Source organism: Neolamprologus multifasciatus, chromosome 19 (genome assembly GCF_963576455.1).
Source record: "Neolamprologus multifasciatus chromosome 19, fNeoMul1.2, whole genome shotgun sequence".
Lineage (NCBI taxonomy): Eukaryota > Metazoa > Chordata > Actinopteri > Cichliformes > Cichlidae > Neolamprologus > Neolamprologus multifasciatus.
This window is the reverse complement of record NC_140457.1, coordinates 13,883,796-13,909,060: the sequence shown is the minus strand read 5'-3', so window position 1 is coordinate 13,909,060 and position 25,265 is coordinate 13,883,796. Positions and strand designations below refer to the sequence as shown.

Genomic DNA, 25,265 nt, shown 5'->3' with positions numbered 1-25,265 from the left:
TTTTTTTTTCTTTCCAGTAAAACCTCATTAAAGGGCTATCAATAGATTCTATTTAAAATAAACCAAAACACAGCGTACTATGCCTAAAAAGTCACTCTCTCTCCCACATGGACTTATGTAAGGGGAAAGGCCATGTTTAACTTAAATCGGTGTTGTTGCTCATGTCGAGCGCTATCAGTCAGTTTGGTCATAACTTTCGCTGTAAAAAGGAAACAAAGGTGAATTACACTATACTACACTTACCTCCCAAGTTGTCTTTTATCAGCAAACAAGTGTTTGTGTTTTAACTTTTCCGTGGATTAAAAATACTTGAGCTCTCAGATAAGGGGAATTCTCTTAGGGAATATGTTTGGGAGAAAATGAGCAAAATTCTTTTGCTAAATTTTCTTAAACAACCGTCATCAATCTTGTGGAGCTGCCACTTTTTATTCGAAGGTGAGCTGCCACCAGTCTGAAAAAACACAACGTTTTTCCATCGTCCTCTGAAGTGATGTAGCTGACCCTTGAAAAGTTTATACTGATAAAGCCATGCAGTTCAATTAGTCTCTCAGATAGAGTGCATGCCACAGGGAGCAAGTCATGGAAAAGTCTTGAGTTTAACTAGGTGCACTCTCTCTTTTACGCTGTCTGTCAGTCCATCTCCACCTCACTCCCCATGCGTGCACACAGAGTAGGCTGCCGTGTGCATGCTCTGACACACTAAGACGCATCAACCGCTCTGTGCACACACATCCCTCAATGCTGAGGTAATTTGTATTAGTAGAACAGCCCATAACTGTGGGTAAAAGAAACAAATGACATATGCAAAGATTTACACTACTTTAAAAGGCTGCGTTGGAGGACTTGAGATGTATATCATCAGTACCTGAATGACGTCTGATATATGACTAACAGGAATCCTGCTGAAGAACAATTTAACATAAGTAAAAGGTTTTAAGCTCTGAAGAGAGAGAGATTTAATGTGCACAAAGGCAGTTACCTATGGAAACATATCTGTTTAATGAACATTATTTGAATTTAAAGAAATTTAGACCACTGCAAAGGCTGCATATCTTGAAAGAAAGCCTGATCCAGCTTCAACCAAGAGCCTGAAATGATTGAACTTCTGAGTGTGCTCTGGACTTTCCCTGTTTATTGCTAACCAGTTTTAATGTTTAAAGGAAATCAAAACAAAGGGTTTTTTTTTTATGTTTTCCGTTGGTTATTTCTGCATAACTGTTTACTTTTCAAATGATCTGTTCTTACCCTTTGTTGCCTGTGACTGCTGCTTTGTTAATGATGAACTGACGTTATGATGAGGACCTGTACAATAGATAATGAGCAAAATGTTTAAATATGCATTGCATGATTTTCTATAAAATAGTTGAAGCAGCTCACCCTGGGCAAGCAGCAATAAAAAGCATTTCAGACCTTTTTATTAATTAAACCATAATACTGCTGAAATTATATATGATGAATAAGCGTAAAATGCATAAAACCATACTGTGCACAAAAAGTACTTAAGTACTTCTTAGCTGGATTTTTCTCTATTGTCAACTACTTTCTTTTTGCACATCCTACGACTTCAAAGGTGCAAACTAGTTCGACTGCTGCTAAAAATATAAGAAATGTCTCAGTGAAAGTCACTATCAGCTTGCGAAATCTACGCTGCGTTCTCTATGAGGGCTCTCCTTGGCAAAACCTGCTCCACATGGCACAGGTCTGCGGTTTTGAGACCGTCATTTTCCTTAATGAAGCTATCCTGTGCAAACAGCACCCCCTGTCGACTCCTGTCTGTAAAGACAGGTGAGAGGTAACAAGTTGAGAGGTCGGCTTCAGCTAGCTAAACGTTAAGGCTGATGCTGCAAGTTTGTGTTTTAATAGTAAGTAAATGCTTTCGTATAAAGTGAAGCTGCCTCGGCTCCGTAGTTAGAGCAGCAAATACTTCACAAAACAAAGCGGGTGCGAGGCAGTTTCAGCCGGTGTTCTACCGGCGCCAGCTCTCGTGTTCTGCCGGAGCTCCTCTTGCTAATGTTTGCTAGTTAGCTAGCTGCTAGTATGTCGCAACCCAGCGTTTGGACTTACTGGAGCTAACGTGACTAGCACACCCGCACCGATCGTTGATTGTGAAGGATAAGCACGAAAGGTGGGTATGTTTAAATTGTATGTGTTTCACAAAACTCGATGCATTAGCCATCACAATTGAAAGTCTAGTAGTTTACCTTAAGGTAGCTTCTCGTTTAATACATGTAGCAGTTAGCGTGTACGTTGGGAGATGAGCTGTTCTGTAGCCAAATGATTATAAAGGCAGTTTGTGGAAAACATCAGCTTAAGGCAAAGTGGTGCTTGTATGGTTACCCCTACCTCATAATGTGTTCACCGTAATAGAGCACACACTGTCAGAATGTAAACATTAGCGTCTCCATTAGCCAATCCATTTGACTCTGCAGTATCTCCTCGTGGTTTATTTGCATTAAAGGCTGCTGCTAGTCAATATTTACGTAGCAGCATTATTATTTACAGATAAAATATGGCACAATTCTTAGCTTAAACGTAAATCTAGGCTAATCAGGGCTTTCTTTCTGGCTAAAGTCCTCCTTCCTTACTCGCCCCACCCTGGGATAGTGGAAAAAGTATAGTACGATATGGCCTATTAGCTACTTTTATTGTTGCTTTAAAGGTGGCGTAAGTTGCTGTCAGTTGACCTTGGATGATATTAGTTAAAAGATATCGTAGTTTGGAAACACAGGCACCCAAAGTAACTGCATATCAGTTCCCTTTTCAGGCAGCCTTAGGGGTTTAATAAATTTCTATAATTTCAAAACAAACCAGCATATAGATTTTATCTGAGGCGATTGAGCTGTCCCCTTATCTAAAACAAAGACTCGCTTAACATGAGATTGTTGTTATAGTTATTGATAACACTGCTCTGCAAAATCTTTTTTTTGTTTGCTGTTGGGCACCTCACACCTGCTTTTTATCTGGTTTTTTTTTTTTGTTCTTTTTTTTTTTTTACACTGATTTCAGAAGTACAACCAACTTGCGTCAGGTTTTTGAGATACACATCACTTTTGAATATCAATATAGCAACACAATATCTGGAATTTCAAGCATTTGCCCTACAAAATAGTTTTAATGTGTGTATTCTGATAATAAACCAGAACACAACACCAGACAGAGACGCTAAAGCAAATTCCTGTCAATTTAGCTCAAAATTAAACATGTTAAAAAATGTTTAATACATTTGCTTTTGCGCTTGACTTAGCAAGAACCAACAGTAGTCACCCATTATGCTAGGATTGAATTTTCCCTGATATCAGTTTATTCTTGATGAAATCTTTCTTCCATGCTCATCGCTGATTTGGTGGGGGGAAAAGTCGAGATGAGAACGTAAGAAGTGCATCTAAAGTGATGTTCGGCAGTCATTAGCTGAAATGCCTTTAGCATGTTATCCATAAGCTGAGCACAATTCTGTGATTTCCAAGAAAATTCTGGACAACCTGCACGAAGGCTTCCCATGCTGCCTGATCCATTTTGGCTTCTGAACTCATTGTCAAGCATCATTTCACCGATTTCAGGTGAAATGATGATTAGATTTTCCAACTTTCCACTTCACCAACAAAAACACTTTCCTTAATTCTGGCTACATTTTTCTTGGGACCAGACTTAGGCAGCTCCTTATTCAAAGTCCTTTGTCCAATATATCCACTATCCCTTCTCTGCACAAGCCCAAACCATCTCAGCCTCGTCTTTCTAACTTTCTCTCAAATCCGCTCCGGCCAGAGTTGTGATTAAACAGATTTATACTTCGGCCTGAATAGTTTAGTTTGTGTGGAAGCAACTCTGTTTTCTTTGATTACCTGTTTGGTAAGCGCTTTTGTAGCCTTGCATTTTTAATTTATTTCAGTTGGGTTTTTTTTTGGTTTTTTTTTGCATGTACAAAATAGTGCAATTAATTAATTAATTTACAATGTGGCATAATGTTGCAAGCTGCTTGCCACACCTCTTAAATGTGGTGCCAAAGAAAGATGGGGAGGACAGGAGCCAAGTGTGCACAAAAAAAGAGAAGCGAGCAGGACTACTTAATATGTCTTCCTCACCTGCGTGCAGGAAGTATGCTTGCAAAGAATGTGGAAGTTGATTGACAAAAAATGGTTTTGTCACTAAAGTTTAGACCAGATTTTCCATCACATCCTCTTTGACAACAGCCACCAGCTTCCTCTATTAAGCCTTCTATAGTCAATTGTGTTTTTCCAGGAGCTTTTGTCACATTTCTGATACAACAAATGTATCCTGTGTATTGATTTTATGTTTGTTATCTTCCCTCGCTACTTTCTTTTTCTGCCCTTAGAATGAATATTTTGGTCCAAATTTCACAATGATGCAAATGGATTTCAGTAGAAGTCAGTGAAACGCTTAGAAAACTGGTTTCTGAAATTGCAAGGTAAAGAAATTAAATCAGTTTCTTAACTTCTTGACATGTTTAATCTTGGCAAGTTACTCATTGAGTTTTCTAAATCAGGACCTGCACTTAAATTGTTACTATTACCCCTTTCATTCCTCCTCTTTCTGTCTCTGTCTCTTAACACAAACACACACCACTTAAGCTCATTGTTTAGCCTCGACATGCTTGACCTGTTCACTCTGCTTTGCTCTGTTGGGATGTCTGGTCTTAGCTCGATGCTAGGAATTTCAACTTGAAGAGATATGTTGTGCTTTGTGTGTGTGTGTGTTTGGGGAAATTATTTCAGGATCATTACTATGGTGATTAAATAAATGTTAAACCAACCAAGTAGACGGGAATAAGTCAAACTCACAAGCAATGCTGGCCCTGGAGTATGAAAACAAGTTTCCCTGGATGCCTTGCACAAATAGTGTTACCAGGCCCCATGTGTATATGACAAGCGAAGAAAAACATGTTTATATAACAATTTAATTTTTCATAATTCCACTCCAGTTCTCACATTCCCTGGCTCCAGGTGTGTCAGGCCTTTTTACTGCATGTATGAATAGCCTTGTCTAGTTGTTTCAGCAGCCACCCAAGGGTGTGTGTTTCATTTGTGTGTCCGTGTGTGTGAGTGGAAAGGGACGTAGCCTAATTGTGGCAATTGTGCTGAGCAAGCTTGTTGTCCTCAGCCCTCTCATGCTTCACATTTTCCGTTGTTAAAACCAGCAACCCTTAAACCCTAAATGCCAACATAATCATGCACAAACACTCTTGGATTGCTTAAATGCACCTTCTGCCACTTTGGTTGGTGCCATGAGACCTGCTGTGTCATGATGCCGCAGAAGGTGTCAACAAGGGCAGGATGATGAAAGTGTTGGGGAAGGTAGTCTGAACTAGAAGCCTGTACAGTCATAACAGTAATTGAGGTGTAAGGTGAGAGCTGAAGTTCACGTAAGAGAGGAAAACACCTGCTGGAGAAAATTGCTCCCAGTAGCACGAGCTCAGAGATGCCAGCGTCAGCAAGGGACTTGCTGTGCCGCTCCGTTTAAACCTTCATCTTCTTAATAGTAATTGACCAGCTTTAGGGCTTAACTTTAAAACTAGTAAGTCTTACAGATTATAAGGGTTTCCACGCCCTTCTCTGTAATGTACACAAATCATTTGGCATGGCTTTTTCTCATCGAGCATCAAATCAGGTTTGCTGCCAAGCATGCAAAGGTGCATTACATCAAAATATTTGACACTTAAGTACTTGCTTACGTGCAGTTTTAGTAGGTTAAAAACTACTAATACAGGAAAGTGTGTAATGTCTCAACTTGCCCGACTTCAATAGGCTTGTTTGAGATGAGCAAGGCTTGCGTGGAGATGATCACAAGCGATCCCTTGGAATGTTTTCTGGTTAGATTTCTGTCTAGTGACTCAGTCTGAAATCATGCAGATATCAGTAAAGATAACCTCACAGTATCTAGGTGACTGTACCTTGTATTGCTTTCCACCAAAACCTCGGGGTGTGGTGGAAAATGACAGGCTCCGTCTGATCAGCAATACAAAAACATTTCTAACTCCTTTCGTTAAATTAGTCAGACTTGTTTATGTTATTTTCTTTGCAGTCTGATAGTTCTTGTCTACAGAATAAATATTATAAATGTCTTCTTTTTTTTTATTGACACAAAAGCTTTTTTTTCAGTAAAGTAAAATAGCTTTTACTTATATACCCAAATTCAGCACGTGTTAGAAGAAAAAATATATCTTTTTAAAAATTGCACCAAGTGAAGTGCATAAAATAGTCTTTCCCTTCATTCATTGTACCTGATCAGAATAAAACTAATAGCAAAGTGCTTGACAGCTGTGAGATCTCTGTTTATTTCCCCAGTAGTGTTTTACATACGGCACTGGTATTTCCACTTTAGAAAAATAATTGTATGTTAAACCTTTTCCTGAAGCGATCGTTATGCTCCGTGTTTGGTTGACCCTTGCATCTTTGCCCAAATGCGACTGCGTTGGTGATTTCACTGCATCATTGCTCACTTTTATGGAAGTCCGAGCTGAACTGTGATTTTTTTGACCTGCCTGCAGTTTGTGCTTTGTTTTCAGGTGGCTGAATAAGTTACCTGTGTGGTTTTGCGGTGCAGACACAACTCGACAGCACTCTTTGCATATAATTTGTTCCTGGTTAACATCACTTGACCTAAATTTGCAATATTTCCGAACAGTAAATGATGATTCAATTCAAGGGAAAAGCTCTTTACCTCCTGCCGTGCCACACATTTGAATTTGGTTATGTATCTCTCTTTTAACGCACTTTTACTAAGCCCGTCTAGTCCAGGAAACCTGAAGCTGCACAGTGCAGGGAACAGCTGTGATTGGCTCATGGAGGCATGTTAATCTAGCGACCACTTGATTTGCTTTTACTTTCTATTGGCAGAGCATACATTTTCAGTGGCACTCAATCATGTTCCTTTAATTGTGAGAAGCCAGCATCATGATTGAGATTAAAATTTGATTAATTGCACAGCCCTACTGTTAAGATACGCATGGACTGTGTTAGGGCTGTTCGATATAACGATATGTATCGGATGACGATATAAAAACGTCTATCGTTTCATTTTACGCTATCGTTTGTTTCGTGGTGTCGCAAAATAAACTGTTTACGGCAATATTTTTTCATCGTTTTGATGGTCACTGTAGTGGCTATATTAATTTCTTAAAGTTCTCTCTTTCTCTTATATTTAATATAACCACACTACGGACGGACAAGCGCCTGTTTTTATGCGTTGTGGTTAGCAACAACGACGGTAACAGCATCGCGTGTCCGCTTGTTCCACATAAACCTTTCACAATAAAGCTCAAGATCCCGTTGAGACTTTTCAAAATAAACTGAATCACGTGAAAGAGCAGATTATTTACGGATGAGAATTAAAAAAGAGCCGCCAGGTGCTAAAAAATAAACCTTAGACTCAAACGTTAGAACAGGCTTTTTCCCGCAGCACGCCGTGTAATAAATACAAAGAAAACGGCGGCCTTTACAACTTATGTCTAAAAATGTATCGTTTCATGCATCGGTTAAAACATTCGACTCCAGCCACATGACGCGCAGCTGGAAACACTTCCCGCAAGACGAGCTGCCCGAGATTCACAGAATTTACAGAAAATGTTATTTTTGTGATTTATATCGTTATCAGGACGATAGAATTTCTTATATTGGGATATGAGATTTTGGTCATATCGCACAGCCCTAGACTGTGTACAAGATTGTATAGCTTCTACTTTGCTGGGTTTTTTTGTTTTGTTTTTTTTTACATTTTTTGATGCATTTACAACAAAACAATAGGCAGACAGCTAGTGCCAGCTACTCTGAAAAAATAGAAAGCACACTGTTTTGAGGCTTGCTATCTTGTTGTTTATCTCCTGAAAAAAAAATATGCAGAGACCTCAGATCACTGTGTAGAATTTCTTTTCAGGCCAGCTGTTTTGTAAATGTAATCTCTGCATCTCTGTCTGCGAGATAAGGAGAATGAGCCTCACAAGTCACAACAATATGTAAACTGTATACTTAAGGACTGGCATGACACAATGTTGCTCCTTCACTATGACTGCCTGACAGATCAATAATGAACTCTTGTTTTGTGTTTAGTATCAGAAGGGATAGTACCAGCTTGGTCATGACATTTATTTTTAGCAGCAAACTGGTATAATGCTTGCTTTCATCGCGATCACACTGGCTGTGTGACTAGATCACCCTAGAAGCTTTTGTAAGACACGTTTAGTTCATCTTAAATTAACCAACTTTTTGTATTTGATTGATCAAAAGACATTGGTCTACACTTTGTCGTTTTTTTTGAAAGGTGATTTTTTTTCCTAAATATTGAATTGTTATGTCAATGCCTTGTGCAATAACAGGTGTTTAACATTTTTCAGGCTAATTCAGCCTTTTCCCATGCTTTGGTGGAACCATACTAAGAAATACATGGAGGTCTCCAGTCTTGGTATTAATGCTGCATTCAGTGGACACGGGGAATCCACTCTTATCTCTCCCCAGGGAAACAAATCAAACAAACAAGCCTTATTAGCTCATCTGTTTCTTCAGTTAAGTGATGGGGGTTGTTATTCATAAAATGGCAAAAAAGCAAACCAGGAGGCAGCCAAGAAATTACATAAATCAGTTAAATCCAATGAGATTCCTGATTAGATTTTCCAACTTTCCACTTCTGATGTGCCATTAATGCAGAATAAGAAGGTGCAACAAATTAAGTGGAACAAAATGAACAGGAGAGGGAGGAAGATGGCAGTCTAGCATCTGATCTTGAGAAGGGGTGTAATCAGGCAAACTAAGTGAAAACACCTGTGTGAAAGTTTGCAAAGCACAAATTAACATTCAACTTTCAGTTACCATTGGAAGCTGAAATGTTTACCTCTCATATCTCTGAAAAGACAAGGGCTGAATGAAGTACCTTTTACCTTTTGTTAGAGTGATGCGATTGTTCTTGAGCGTTTTGTTGTGATTTGACACCATTACAAAGTACATACAGCATCAGGTTTCAGTTTTGTTTGCAACCATGTGAATGACAGTTTGTGCATGGGCTTATAATGACTTCAAAGGATAATTTTCCTAACACAATAAAATGAAGTGTGGTTTATCAAATTTTCCATTGGTTCATTATCATGTAATGTTTTAATGCTTTTCGGTAGCAGGGTTAGTGGGTCAAAGGTTCATTAGCGGCCTACAAATGTTCTCTTCGTGCCTGCATGGGCTCTCACCGGGTACTCCAACTTCCCCTGACAATCCAAAGACAATGGTGAATGATTGTGTGTCTTTCTTTGGAAGCCATGATGCAGCAGACTGGAGAGCTATCTATGGTGTACCCCACCTCTTGTCTTATGGTAACTAGGATAGGTTCTACCCACACTCCTCACCCCACCTACACCTGAGACCCTGAATCTGATAAGCAGAGGAAAAACTTTACAATACAATAAAGTTTAAGTGTGGTTCAACCAATTTTTCCGTGAGTTTATCACCATGTGATGTTTTTAGTGCCTCTAAGTAGCAGAGTCAGTGACTCAAAGGTTCAATAACAGCTGAAGTTTAAGGTGTAGTTGTTTTTGTCATTTCCATTGTGAAGTTTTTAGTCTTGCTTTTTTTTTAACTACCGTTTCATAAAAACACATTTCATAAATGTGCATATCTCATGAATAATAACCACTACCTGGAAATTACACAAATGAGTAAGTCTCTGTGTCCCAGTCTTTCACCATACTGAATCCATTCTTCCAGTATGGAAGTACATGTACAGTATTGTGGAGAATTTGCAGCCACTTGTCATTTCTTGACAGTTTGTTTCCAAGTAACCAGTCCTTCTTGTAATTTCTAAAGTAGTCAGATGTGGCAAAAGTACAGACATTCTGTACTTATGTGGAAATACAGATATTAGTATTAAAATATACTCCAGTAAAAGCTGAAGTACTTATTTAACGAGTAAAAGGTATAAGTTCTGAAATACTCAAAGCAGAAAGTAAAAAGTAGCTCTCTGGAGGATTCTACTGAATGCACTCAGTTTGAATCAGTTATGTAGAATATGAGCAAACAATTGGAGAAAAATTCCTCTGTTTTCGTGTTGCTTACAGAACAGAGGGTGACTTTACCTTTAAATTGAAAAATGAATACAGTTAGGGGTTTAAAGTGGGATTCAACGCGTGGGGGAACCCTAAAATCGGTTGTAGTGGCTCAATGTGGGGAACGAAGTAATAACTCTTAATGGTAAGCTATGATTAGGTGATCTGGGCCACTGCAACTCTGAGTTACTCGTCTTGTGGATTGCACAACTGAATTCAACAAGATATAAGCATATGTCTCATGAGTTGTCTTGGCATCCTCTGTGATGACAGTATATTGTGCATGTTGTTTTTATACTAGGCTGTATAAGGTTGGTATGAAGGTGGAATTGGGTGAACGAATCTAAGATTCATCAGCTTAACTTCAAATTCAACTGTGGTACACTTGATGTAACCTAACTCTCACCTTGAGCACCATGGCCACTGTGCACTAGTCACACACAGTTCTTTGCTTAAATCCATCACAGTACGGCAAATCTAAATTGTTTATGCTGCACTAAGCTGCAGAGTATTTTCATGCTGCTTTTGAATAACACAAACTTGGCATACCTCAGTTTGTTTTGCAGAACGCTTCACAATATAAAAAATCATTGCTTCACATATACAGATAACATCTGACATAAAAAATCAGGACTTGCATGTCAGTATTCAAGTTCCAGTTGATCAACTATCATGAGCAGTTATTACCTTTAAATCTAATTCTCTCTTCTTCCTCTCCGGTCCTGTCTTTCTCTATCTCGAGTGGTTTTAGTTCTCATTCTCTCCCCTGTGAAATATAGCAGCTGTAGCTTTTAGGTAGAAGGCATATTGTGACAAACTGCACAGAAAGTTTGTGTGTTTGCTGATGTTTGTTAAGCTGATAGAAATTTTGCATTTGAAATTACCGGCCACGTAAAAAAAGGTATTCCCTTTATACTCACTCCTCCTTCTTAGAGCTAGCTAAATGCTGAAGTACCACAACTGCAAATTATGGACATCTGCACTTGTTGCAGGCCCACTTTGACCAAGAATAGAGAATTTGTTCACATTTCTTTAGTTGAATCTGTGAAAAATGTCAAAGACACAGTTTGAAGGGCATAAAATAGTATTTTTGCACAAAACGTTGATTCTCACAGAGCTTTTATCAGAAGACTTGGCATAGCTCGACATGATGTGCAACGTGTCTTTTAAAAATTTAAGGAAACTGGGCCAGTGGAGGTCAGAAGAAGTGACAGGCCTAAAAAACAGATCTTCAGCAAAGGAACAGTATCTGAACATCATGTTCTCAAGAAATAGGAATCCTGCAAAGACCTGATAAAGATACATTTGGTTCTTCAGTTGATACTTTGAGGGTGGCTGTAGCTCAGGAGGTAGAGCAGATAATCTACTAATCAGAAGATTAGTGGTTCAAACATGGAAGAGTTAATTCTGTGCATATTCAAGTTCAACGAACTTTATGACACAGGTTTACATGCATATAGGGACCTCGGAAGGAAAGCAGTGTTGTGGAAATACACACTCTTCACTAGTAGGGATAGTGCCAGAGCGTTATTCTTTATGGATGAGAGATACGTGTTTTGAAATGACAGGGAGCTTGTGCATCCTAGTACACGTAGAGCAGGTGCAAAAAAAAATGACGTACAAGTGGAGTGTAACACAATTTTTGGGCCATTTTCTCCAGCTAGCAGTCAGCGCAGCACATGTTGCTTTCTATGTGAAAGGGGCTTAAGTACGCTTGGGCAAGATGCGGAACCCTAAATTGCCCCTTTGGAGTAGGAATGTTAGATAGAAAAGCACATCGCTGTAGAAAAAAAGTGCTTGTATGAATTGAATAGGCGTGTGTATAAAAGCGTTTGAGTGCTAGAGTAGAAAAGAGCAGAAAAGTACGATATATGAACCAGTCCATTCACTGTTTGCCCCATCAGAAATGGTCTCAGTGGACTGAACCAAAGATCACTAGCAATCACTGGAAAAATCAGTGGCAATCGATCTTGTAGCACCTTCGTTCAAATAGTCATCAGTTTGGAGGTTGAGGAGAGAGATACAACAGCAAGCAGCTACAGCCATCTGTTAAACATGGTGGAGGCTCTGTCATGATTTGGGTATGTTGACAAAACTGATAGGATTATGAACACTGAAAAGGACTGTCAGGTTTTCCATCATCCATCATACAGTACCATCTGGAAAGCACCTGACTAGCATAGCTTCATTATTAAAGCATGACAGTGATCCTAAAGCACACACCCAATGCAGTAAAAACATACCTAGCATTCCTAATCAGTTGAGACTTTCAATGTAAGAGTATCATTTTCCAGGCTTTTTTGCTTTCAGTGGCTTAACACTCCATATATTGCCATATTGATTGCATCCAAGTTCCTGTTACAATATTTTAATTCTTCTGTTCTGTTCCTGATTATACTTGAGGGATAGTTTAAGATCTTCATTCAACAAAGCCATTTTATTAAGAATAACAGAAAGTTTCTCCAGCAGTACATTCAGTGAATAATTCCAAAACCACAACAAAACGTGATTTAGTGACTGTGCACCCACAATCTGTCACCCACAGACCAAAAGGTTCCCCCATTTACATTCCACCCTAGGAATGTCTGCCCTGGATTTTCCACTGTTTGTGGGCAAATATATTAAAAGAGCAACAGAACTGCAATCTTTGCCTCTGGCGAGACTGCTAAAAACCACATTTGTTTCATATTATCAATGTTCTCCTTCTTAGCTTCTTTCCATAGCAGAGATCCAAGTCTGGAATACAGTGACTGTCATCATCCACCCACTTAATAAAACAGTGTTTCTTTAAAACTGTTATGTTTATTCTGTATGGACTTGTACTCAGCTAATCTTGTCTTGTTCATCTCTTGCAGATGGCTGTGTCAGTGCGGGGCCTGTACTTTGTGGTGACCCTGTTTTTGGGTAGTTTCTTCGGGAGCGTCTTCATGCTGGGGCCAGTTTTACCCCTCATGTTGTTGTCTCCTGCTTGGTACCGCTGGCTCACTGATCGAATTGTGGCTACCTGGCTCACCCTACCTGTGGTGCGTACACCAGCTTACCCTTTTCTTAACCTACTTCTGTGTGCGACAGATGGTCTTAAGTTACCTGTGCTTAGGCTGATGAAAATGTGCCTTTTCTCTTAATTTGTCAAAACTACACTTCATTTATTCCAATTATGCCTGAGAACAAGGCAAAGGTCTTGTGTATCATGACTGCAACAATTGATGATCGTACTTATTTTCTTAGAAAAGGATCTACAATTTGCACACTGCAGAACTCTGATTTCTATCTATTAATGTGATATTTCGAACATACCTGCTCGTTATCAGATGAAACACAAGGTGGTGCCATGTAAAATCACCTGTGATTGGTTATATGACCATGAACAAGAGCAATAATATCCAACCAGTACCATGTCTTATTATCTTCTCATTCTTTCGGCTCTCTTTTCTGTTTTTCTTCCTACCTTACCTCTTCCTAGTTCCGCCTCCTCCCTTTCTATGATTTTTCTGTCATCATTCTTGACCACCTTCCTATCTGTCACCCTCGCTTCCCTTTCGGTTCTTTTATGCTCCCTCCATCCTTGTCTCTCTTTTCTAGTCCTTGCTGGAGCTAGTATTTGGAGTGAAGGTGGTGATAACAGGTGATGGTTTCATTCCCGGAGAGCGGAGCGTGATCATCATGAACCACCGTACCCGCCTGGACTGGATGTTCCTTTGGTGTTGTCTGCTCAGGTACAGCTACCTTCGTCTGGAAAAGATCTGCCTCAAGGCTGCGCTTAAGGCTGTTCCTGGCTTTGGTGGGTATACAGTGGGTGCTCTGCCCTTTCCTACACACAAAGACACTCGTGTACACTTACACAAACTATAATGTAATATATGCTGAAAGAGGAGATAAAACCATTAAGACTGACTTGGCTGAATGTAAATATAAAAGAGGAACAGTATGATGTAAAGTTAGAGCACTAATGTGTTATACAAGTTCAGCTCCTACTTTAAGATGTTAGCCAGTTTACCTTGATAAGCAGACATGTGACAACTTAATATTTGCTTTGCAGGTTGGGCAATGCAGGTTGCCTGCTTTGTCTTCATTCAGCGTCGTTGGGAGGAGGACAAGAAGCATTTGGAGAACATGCTGGACTACTTTTGTGACATCAGAGAGCCCTTGCAGTTGCTGCTCTTCCCAGAAGGCACCGACCTGACCGGTGAAGTGTAAACCTTGCAGTGTTTAATTCATTCATGGGGCAGTCTGTCCATATTTCAGTTATTACTCTCAAAATGTGTTACCCACCAGTCGGCTTCCAGAGCTCAGCGTAGCGCTCCACCTGTTGCACGCCTTTGCGCTCGACACTGTTATGCAAACACAATTTCAGAGTGATAAGACATATCTAAATCTCTTGTCACTGCCATTTCTGCAAGAATGCTCTGATCTCTCGGTCTAAGCAAGAGTGACACTTGTGCCTAAAGGCCCTTCAGATCCCATTTGAGCCAGTCAAAGTCCTGAGTAGCATTACTGGGAGAAGCTTAACTCCCATTTACATATCATGATGTCATGTTGAGCTGAATGTAGTTACATCATAATTAGCCAGTAGGGTCTAAGTATTACTTTACAGTGGGTGTTATGTTTGCACTCTTGCGAGTGTGTTTGCAAGTAAGCCTCTTAGACTTCAAGGCTTGATTTGACGCAAGAAACAAGGGGATATATACACGGTATGTTGACTTCTTACGTGGAAGTTCATTAGTCCCGCACTGCTTATCCTAGAGGCATACAGACTAAAGGATCAAGGTCAGAGCAAACTTTTTAATAAAGCTTTTAAAACTGAAATGAATAAGAGACTGTGTAGGAATGACAAATAGCTTTGTATAAGAGAACAGGTGTGATCAACAGAGCTGTCTGTTGTATTCTGTCTGAATTTGCTTCTTGTTGCATAATATAACTTATGAGTCATGATATAGTTTACATGTTCCAGCAACAAGTTCCCGAGGAATGTTTGGCTAATAAATAGTCACCTTTCCTGTGTTTATGTCCTCACCCCCCCATGGATTTTTATAAATGGATAAATGTTTATCTTTAGTGGGTGTATTAATGAATCTAATCATATCCCGTAACCCATGTTGTTATTGTTACTTCTATTTTTATAATGGTACACTGGAATTTTTTGATTATGTATCCCCATGAGTTCGGCTGTTGTTATTATTAAGGCTATCTAATATGCAACAGTTAATCTTGTCCATGGTATTTTGGCCTGACAGTATAAATTTCATCGCAGAGGTACTCTAAGTTTAATAATTTTAAAGTACAAAGTCAAATTGAATACAGACAGCTAATACTCCTAGCATCTTAAAACAATTCTTGGTTTATTTACCTTATTTTTTGTGCCTACATAAAGGTTTATGCACTCTTCTTAAAACAGTCATATGATACAAACTTGAGTCTTGATTGCATCCCAGTAAAAACATTTATCCTGGAGAGAATGAGTAACATGATATGTTTCTACAGAGTTTTTACTCAAGTTTTATGGTGTGTGTCTTCTGCAGAAAATACAAGGGCAAAGAGCGACGCGTTTGCTGCACAGAACAGCCTGCCGAAGTTTGAGTATGTTCTTCATCCCCGCACCACAGGATTCACCTTCATTGTGGACCGACTACGAAAAGGTCAGCTTTGAAGGACATTAACAGCTTCTGAAATCATCTACATTAAACACGTGACCGATTTACTTGTAATAGACACGTTAAGGATAATTGGCAGCCAGACAGTGTAATGTGTTCACATGAAAATAACCAGCACACAAAGCCTGTCACAAGGACGGAAATATTTTATCTCTAAAACCAACTGAAAATGACACGCTGCTACGATGACTGTACTTATTCCACTGATGCTGTTCATACAAGGAGGGATTATACCTGTTATTCTTCAAAGTCTCAGACATATGCTTCATCCCAATGGCAGTCATTACAGCTACCCGATATTCTCATATTTCTGTGTGAGCTCAACCTGGCAGTCTTCCAAAGGTCTTAAATACCATCTCTGGTCCTGCTGTCTCACCCCCCCCCCCCCCCCCCCCCCCCCGACCCTGCATGCTCAGCAGTGACACAGACTCTCCAAGCAGGTGTTGTGAAACACTGTGATATCATCAGACTAAGCCAATTTTCATCTCCCTTTCTTTATGCCACTGACTGACATACTCATGCTGATCATGTTCTCCCTGTCCATATCCACTGTGCCCCTCTAAGCTCTATTTTTACTGTGAGAGCAGGCGCTTGCGGGTGTCATCCTGTGCTTTTGGTAACCTATTTTGTTCCCCCTGTGTATACAAGGGCACTGTAGATCAGTGATGACGGTAGTTTTAAAACAGCGAGTTACTGGATAATTGGAGGTGTCTGAGTAACGGGGCCAGTGAACTAGTGTGGTTTTGTAAGAGAGATAATAATTCTCCCTGCAGTGGCTTGTCTTCATGTCTAAAAGATTTACTGTTTGTGGTTCTGGATCTGAAGTTGAGTTTTTCACAGTTCTAATGAATTTGCTTTTATCCTTTTAAAATAGTAAGTGGTGTTATTCTCCCATTCATTTTAAATTGTACTTATTTTTTACTTTTTTCCTAGGTGATAATTTGGATGCCGTCCATGACATTACAGTCGCCTACCCTAAGAACATCCCACAGACAGAACGCCACCTCGTATCCGGCCATTTCCCACGTGAGATCCATTTCCATGTCCGGCGCTATCCAGTGTCGGCACTTCCCACCTCTTCCTCTGACTTAGAATCTTGGTGTCGGGAGCGCTGGGCCGAGAAGGAGGTCCGGTTGCGGGACTTTTACTCAGGGCAGCCCCGCGCCTTTGACAGGGATGGCGTTGCACGTGTACCACCCTGTAAGTCAGAGCTGCGAGTTACTCTGATCAAAGTGGCCTCGCTGCTGTATTGGAGCAGCTTCATTGCTCTGTGTTTCACTGGCCTGTGGCTCTGGGCTCCTTTCAGGCTTTACTTCCTGATCATGGTTGGAGTGTACATAGCTCAACACAAGCGCTTTGGAGGGCTTGAGATGCTGGAGATGGCCTGCCATCGATACTGGAAGTCGATGTCTGCTGACGTCAGTGAGAACAATAAATTGCTAGATGGAAAAATGAAGTGAGGAAATACAGTTGCGAATGAACAATGACGTGTTACCACCTGTACTCAGCAAAGACTGAGGACTCATTTGTCTACACTTGTTCAGTCCAGTGAGCTAAAGGATCCCATGGTGGAACCTAGTGCTCCATGCCTTAGAAAGACAAAAATAAGTGCACCCACGATGGTATGCATGGCTTCAGTGGAAAGAGCTTAGCTTTCTTGGAGGGGGGAAGGAATGTTAACCATATTAAACTGTGTTGGGTTTAGGGAATTCATCGTAAATGATGTATCACTTGCCCTTTCTGTGACTTTTCTTGTGTAATCACTGTTATTTAGCTTGCCATCTGTCCATTTTTATCAGTTTCATATAGTAGGTGTTTGTCATGGTTTGTTATTTGGGACCTCGGTATGGACCTTTGTCAGAAAATACTGCTGTTGGTATTTGTCATACTTGTTAGATATTCATATTTTTGAAATGTATTTTATTGTATGCTGTAATAATTTTTTTTAAACATGAATGGAGCAGAGCCATAGTACAGAACGTGTATGTATGATGATTTGACTTCTGCTAATACTCATATTAGCAGTATAAGCTGGATTGTTTAAATCAATCAGCTTCTGTTAGAAGTGTTCAGCAAGGGGAAAAAAAAAGGACAGATGTAATTCCCAGAGAGTTATTAAGGCACATGAGTAAAACTGTTTACTTTTAGTGGGTATAATTACCCTTTTAGCCCTTGATCCTTAGCCTATATGGTGGTTTCACTGTATATGTCTCAATTGCTCAAGTCAATATGACAATGCAGCTTTTCCATGTAAACCCAGCAGTGAGAAAAGCAAACGTCAACTTTAAAAACAAAAAGCAATCAAAAGCAAGTAGTCTGTCATGTGAGGAAGCGGTAGATCCACATGTCAGTGGCAGGGTTGCCTGTAGCTATATTGAGGCAGCACTTGTATTATTATCAAAATTAAAGATCTGACTGATAAGTCTGGCTTACTGTAGAAGCAGATGGGCTTTGTGCCCTTTCTGGGGATGAAGAGACACCTTGTAGAGACGGGATGTGTGTAGTGCTGGGGTGGAAGAATGTCCTGTTGGGACAACGTTACCCCTCAATGTGCAGGGTGGCACAGAGAACCAGACTTGGAGTGGAAAACTGGCCCTGAACTCAACCTAATCCAAAAAAGCCCTGTAATGCCCACCACTGCTGGTATCCCTCTCCAGAGGACTGGCATTGATGTGCTGGCTAAACCCAATTAGCAAATGACAGCTGAGAAAGCGACTCCAGTTGTGCCAAAAAAGGAGTGAAATTGAAAGAAGATTGAAGCAGTTCTTCAGCCGCATGTTTCACCTCTTGTTCTCTTTGCCTTTGCTCTCTGTTCAAACTCAATTACATTTTTACTTGAGTGAGTAAAGAAGCATTTTGTGTTTGGAGGTCTACATCAGTTTCTGTAACACTGTGAAATGTGTGATCTAGCTGACGACTTCAATCCACTTTTGAAGTACTAATTGTCTGCCACGCAACAGAGTCGACAATGGGGTCTTTTTTTGTTTTGTTTGGTTTATGCAAATCCGAAGCTCCTCGAGTTTATGTCAAAGGGGCTGTTTCTAGTCACTGTGATATAGTTTTGTTAACAACTCGATCATCAGCATGTTTGTTTACCAAATATGGTACTATATAAATTTTTTGTTTTTTCAAACCACTTAAAACTCCCAAACCAGCTGGAAATCTGTCTCTTTCACCTGTGCCGTTTTGTGTTGCTCATTTTTACATTTACTTGTCGATGCTGGACCTCTTTAAAAATCACTGTCCTCAGGTAAACGCAGTGGACACTGTTATGAGTCAGTCTTTTAAATGAAGAGATATATATATCTAAATAAATATGCTGTATCAACTCACTGAGGTCTCCCGTCATTTTTTTTTTTAAGTTTAGGAAATGTTGACTCCAACTTAAGTAGTAACGGAGCTTTTGATGCCCCAGTGTCATGTGATCGGCAGTTTCATTCATTGCATTTTTTTTTCCACTGCAGTCCTTTAATCTTGCATGTCCGGTAACAACTACGGTATTGCAGTGGATGACTCAACAAGACCTTGAATGCTCATGTTGCACAACACTAAGGATGGAAGACCATCCTGCCTCGTGTATTTTGTGCGCACACACAAAACACACACACACACAGATATACATGTCACAAATATACATGTCACACACATTCTAGTCTACCATAGACAACCAAAAAGGTCAGGAACTTTGAAGGTGAAGTGCAGTCGCCATAGTAACTAATGTTGACTCCCTTGTCTCCTGGCAACAGTATGTGGAGTGATGTCAGTGGAAAGCATGCCATTTTCTCCCACTGACAGAATGATGTCACTCCTTTTGTGTGTGTGATGAGAGAGCTGGAAAGAAAAGTTTATTTCTATATTATACATCTCTGCTCTCCTGTGGGCACGGGAGAGCGAGCAGACACATCCAGTCGAATTAAAGACAAAAAGTGAGGACATATTAAATTAGCTGTCCGCAGATGATGAGTCATTGGACAATTACAGATGCATTTATCCACCCACTTTTTCTCTTGCCCCACCCCCTCACCCCTCGCTTTTCCATCTCTCCATCTGAATGTATCTTTGTCTGTATCTGAATATAACTTCAAAATTGCCCTGATGGGTTTGACAGTGGGTGGAAGGAAGATGGATGATTCGCATAGGCTATCATCTACCTTTTTTTTCTCTCAATTAGATTAGCTTCCAAAAGTCGGACTCTTTTATTAGAACAGTACTTTGATGGATATGTAGGAGGCACCTGGGGTCAAAGTTTTCAGGAAACTCAGTATCCCAAATTTCTCCCCTAGAGCACTTGTACAAATAGAAATACATCCATCTTACATAAAGATTGTCACATCTAGACTATCTAGTTGCATGCAGGCTAATAGGATCAAGACAGTGTAATTATCCTTATCTAGCCAGATAGCTTTTTCAATAACGACTGCGGCAGACAATCCAGAGGATAGGCACAGCCAAAGTCAGAGACTACTGAATTATAAAGTAGCACCGTGACTTCTCTGGAGCTAGGAGTGTCACTTTTGTCTCTGGTTCTATCCAGCTTTTAAATGGGTGTAAATAGCTGTGGAAACCATAAAGCCTCGCACATCCATCAAAAAATGGAGAACAAGCAACTACGATGGGTACGAAAATAGCCATGACCAGAAGAGTATATTGTGTTCAGCTAACTTAATTAATATTTGTTTGAGCTGGGTTTAGTGCATTGTGCCTGCAGGAGTGACTGCAGAAAAGCAAACCTGTTGTTGATTCCACCACAGTGACACAGACCATTACAGACACACCAACAAAGAAGCCCTCCTACAGGAGCTGAGCTATAAATAACTCTACAGCGGAGATGCAATATTAGTGGGTGGATCAGAAGTTAGTCGTCACTTCCTATTTGTAAAGCAAATGCAGTCAAATTTTACATCGTGGGCGATTCATACTGAGTGGTGAATAGCTGGGATTAAAATGGGACTTGTTTCGATGTGGTCCATTCTTGATTTCCTTTTTAAATGACATTTTCTCTAACGGTTAAGTAAATATTTTCAACTGTCGGACATCTAATCAAATATATATCATTTTTGAGTTCTCTTATTTGTTTTTATCTGCTTCAGGGAATAACATCTCTAATATGTCTTGCCAGACTGCAGTGAAGCTCTACAGATCTTGCCAAGCAGGTTTACGTCAGAGGCAGGCAAGGGATTCAGCATCACCCTACCAAGGAAAACATCTTTAACCTGGTTCTCTGTATTCTGCTGCCACCTAGCGGAGAAATGCTTAGGTTTTACTCATGATGGCACGTACCAAATCCTGGTATTTTCATGCCCCAATGTGTCTTTCATTTTCAGAAATGTTAACGTAAGAAGGTTTTGCCAATTGATAGCAACTACAACCACACCTGCCTTCTATTAAGAGCATTAATACATTAGAATATTCAGTGAATACTGTCATAAGGTTTAAACCCAGGTACTACATCTTTATTTAGAAATCACATCAGAGAAAATCTAGCCATAACCATAGAGGAAAACAAGTATCATATTAATCCCCCAAACAAGAAAATATGTCATAACAAACATAATCGATCAATAAAACAATAATCAGATAATATAAAGTAAAAACAATTGCTATCAATAAAATGCTGAACGTGAACAACAAAATGATGATATTCGATTGTGGCCACTAGCTGTACACTGCACTGACTTTGGAACATGAATGGTTTCAGTGTCCTGGATATTTTTTTTGTCTTCTGGAAATTAAAACTTGCACCGTCAAGCATGACCTTGCAAAAAACAAGCAAAACATTAACAGTGTCACTAGTGAAGGCTGGACCATTCTGGTAACGCCCAAAGCATAAATAAGGTAACATCAGGGCTGGATGGCTGTGCTCCAACCCAGTCCCAAATTAACCTCAAATGTCAAGTAAATTATCTATTTTTATTTTACAGTTTGACAATATAAAATGCAGGCTCTGGCCTACTCCAACAGCAAGGGCTTGACTTTGAAGATAAATACTCAAAGCTTGCCTGGCTTTGTGTTCTAAGAAGCGATTCATCTTATGACCAAACATGCCCCAAGCCTAGGATTATAAAGAGGATGTGTCACAAACCTGAAAGTAGCTCAGCAGCATTTGCATTGATGTGTTTAAGGGTTTAAATACATGTACGATGGTCAAATACAGTACTGAACATATTTTTAGATTCAAGAAAATGCTGTTTGATGAATGCCCACTGCATTGTGTTTTTAGTTATTCCTTCAAAACCTGTACACTTGTCCCACACAATCACTGAGCGACTTTCAAATATGACTTATTCTCTAAAAATCCTGTCCTTTAAGCTGCCGCGCAGTCAGAGAATGTCTCCGTCATTTTTCAGACGCACTGTCTCACACTGAAGACGAACGGCTGAAAGGAACATGCTCCTGACAAGTCACTAAAGTGGCATGCTGCTCTTCACACGCAGAGGCACAGAATCCATGGTAAGCTAAACACAGGTGGAACTGAAGTAAACAGGTTGTCTACTCTGTTCATCTGAAATACGTCATGTCATTAAAACAATGAGCCTAATCTAAAGAAAACTACTGTTCAGGCACAACAATGAATACTTAAATATGACATCAATCTGTGCAGTCCTCACTGTATCAGTGGGATGAGAACACAATTACATCCACTACACTGCAAGCGAAGAAAAGGTAACTGACACATAATCAACTATCATGATATTGAATGCTTTCAGTGCAACCAGTGACAGATACATTGGGTCAACATTCACAATACGGAAACACAAATACCACTAAACCAGTATGTTTGGCTCATTTAACAGCGGTATGGAGCACTGGCTGGTCGCTTTGCCCATGCTTGGATAATGATCATACTAAGCTCCACTAGCTCCTGTTACACAAACAAATAAAAAAGCTAGCAAATATTCTTTAAAATGTGACTGATCTGTGTATTATCATGCATGTATTTTAATTACCATGAAAGTGTGGCACATGCCTTGTGGATCAGTGATGACAACTGTGTGTGAGACAGTGCTTAAATGCTTTAGCGAACTCTCTAAGAGCATTTCCAGCTGTTTCAATTGACTGCCCTGTGATACATCAATCAAAAGATATTTTGGGGAAGTCTATTCAGCAAGAATAGATCAAGCACACCAATCTTTTAGTCAGCAAAGATCTAAGATCATTGGCCAGAGAAAGAAGGGGTGTGGGAGGGTGAAGCCAGAACTTCACTGACCACTAAGTCTGCAGGTGGTGGTGTGCAGCACAGAGGCAAAGGGGGCAAAGGAGAAGGAAAGGAGGGCACAGGACTGAGCCTTCCCACTCAACCTAATACCACTTCAAGGACTCAGGAGTTATCTGAGGGGACATGCTCTTCAAAGCCCTCACTCTCCCTAACCAGTGCCCTCTCCAGGATGACCCGGCCTTCCTTGTACCGCTGACTGTCCTCAGTAGCAAACTCATAGATCCAACCCAGCTTGCTGTTGCAGTTCTTGCAGCTGACGTCCCTCACCATGTGTCTGCCGGTGAGCATCACTCTGTCCTGCACCTCACTGTACTGGAGGTTCACCACCTATAGGGAGGAGTTTAAGTTAAAGTATATCTAATGAATGCCTGTATTTTATTTGGTTTAGGGAAACATGTCACAGATGGTGTGTTCATGGCTAATTTCACTGTACCTTATTGAAGAGGAAAGCTCTGCCTGTGGCTCCTGTGAATCGTGTGGAGATTAGCTCAGACCTATTAGTCAGGATTGTGTCACAGTTGGCACAAGAGAAGAGACGCGTTCCGCCGATGTGGTCCAAGAAGATGCGCCCCATTGTCTGATCACCGGGATTGACTAAATTAAGGCTAAAACATGAGAAAATTAAATAGTACGCTATGTATTCTAAGACTGTATTCTGGACTGATTGTAAACAGTATGAAGAAAGTGACCCCTTATAAAATAATACCCTTGAGCTGGCCAAAGTAATAATGCATATCAGTCTCAAACTTTTTTCTGGCATGTTCCACAACACACAATTGTTTGTTAATCAATCATTAACAATACAAGTTGAATACAATTTTTTTAAGATTTGTTTTTTAGGAACCATTTTAAAATTTTAATATGTGGAAAACTATCTGAGCTCAGTCACTCACTTATCATAGCTGTTTTACAAGTTAAGAAAGAAAGAAAGATGCTTGAAATATCCAAAATAATTGTATCCAATAAGCATAAGCATAATTTAGGCATGATTATGGCATGATTAAAACAAACAAACAAAAAAAACAGTTTCTGTTATTATCTCAAAAATCTATTATGCATTCTCTCTATATGGACTGGGGAAGATGAATGCACAAAACTATGTTTTGAATTGTACACATAATACAATACTTTGGTAAAATTGATAGCACAGCCACTGAAAGAGTATCAGTAAAAACATGAATGTTTCTACTGATACTGAGAAAAAGTACTGTTTTCTCAGTTCCCTTAAAACACAAATATAATCCTTAATAATAATAATAATAATAATCGAGATAAACTAAAAGAAGGAGCAAAGAGACAAAAAGCCACAAAAAATAGAATCAAATGGCTTTTTCAACTTGCTTATTGTTACTTTGATTACAAACAGCTGCCTTTTCCCATTTTTCTAATTTATTATCAAAAATACTGTCCTTTATAGAACTGCTTACAGGAGCTTAATATATCCGTCTATGTTTAAAAAAAAATCCTATAATAGGATAAAAACATTTTCATTTCATTAATTTTTCATTAGTCTTTTCCATTCTCATCTCAGGTCAGGCTTTGTAAGAACAGGGATCAGTGCCACATCACCCCAGCCCTCTGAAAAATGCTCATCAATTCCCATTATTTTGTATAAAATTTGGTTTCTTTTGTTTGTTTGTCAGTGGAACATGTGGAAACTAAGGTGTAAATAATCTTAACAAAGAGCACTCCAGTCGCCTTGGCACAGTTTCTCCCTGTTTCAACATTTTAGTCGTTACAACCACAGAAGTACTTCTTGTTCCTGGATGCCTTGTTATGAGTAATACTGACTGTAGATGGCAGCTGGGCTTTGCATGGTGTCGATGCAATTATGAATAATGGAAAACAAACGAAGCAGAGATTTTCCCAGCTACCTAAAGAGAATACTTCAGAGGATTTTCATTGGGATTTTAGATAACCTAACCGACTGGTTTCGTAAAAATGCACCGAGCCAGCGTGTGAATGGAAGCTAACGCCAGGTTAGCCGTTCAGCTAACAGAGTCAACAAGCGACCACAAAACAGATAATTCTACTAAACTCCAAATGACGGCTGCCTACCTTTTCAAATTCGGTCTGGTGACATAAAATGTTGTGCCCAGCGATGGTGTCACCGACTTTTTAAAGTAAATTTCAGTCGCACATCTGCTGTTTATACCGTCGTCGTCGTCGTGGCTTTGTTTTTCTTTTTCAGCTGTTCCTGTCCTCTGAGCTGAGCTCCAAACTAGTATCAACATCCGGTTTGTGACGTAGCTCCCTCTGCAGCAGCGACATACGGGTTTTCCGCCAGGTGTCAGCATGTAATATCTATCCTCAACTTCTGAAAAATATGCTCCCATTAAAATCGTTAAAAATAATACTGAAG

At 39.8% G+C, this 25,265-nt stretch overlaps 2 protein-coding genes across 3 annotated transcripts; one reads left to right on the top strand and one right to left on the bottom strand.

The window, feature by feature from the left end:
- Nucleotides 1-1,761: 1,761 nt before the first annotated feature.
- Nucleotides 1,762-21,862, top strand: lclat1 (lysocardiolipin acyltransferase 1). Of its 2 annotated transcripts, XM_085143445.1 has the most exons (7): nucleotides 1,762-2,125; nucleotides 4,331-4,423; nucleotides 12,892-13,059; nucleotides 13,619-13,817; nucleotides 14,076-14,222; nucleotides 15,556-15,672; nucleotides 16,621-21,862. In XM_085143445.1, exons 3-7 carry the CDS (start codon nucleotides 12,892-12,894, stop codon nucleotides 17,145-17,147), a joined length of 1,158 nt encoding a protein of 385 aa, XP_084999571.1. In that variant the 5' UTR covers nucleotides 1,762-2,125; nucleotides 4,331-4,423; the 3' UTR covers nucleotides 17,148-21,862. The 2 variants fall into 2 exon arrangements, with proteins under 2 accessions (XP_084999571.1, XP_084999570.1); XM_085143444.1 differs by lacking the exon at nucleotides 4,331-4,423.
- On the bottom strand, nucleotides 21,114-25,132 carry LOC146496199 (protein yippee-like 5). The gene is made up of 3 exons (XM_085143456.1): nucleotides 24,962-25,132; nucleotides 23,337-23,508; nucleotides 21,114-23,230 (listed from the first exon to the last, which is right to left on the bottom strand). The coding sequence occupies exons 2-3, from the start codon at nucleotides 23,475-23,477 to the stop codon at nucleotides 23,006-23,008; spliced, it is 366 nt and encodes a 121-aa protein (XP_084999582.1). The 5' UTR covers nucleotides 23,478-23,508; nucleotides 24,962-25,132; the 3' UTR covers nucleotides 21,114-23,005.
- Nucleotides 25,133-25,265: the final 133 nt, after the last annotated feature.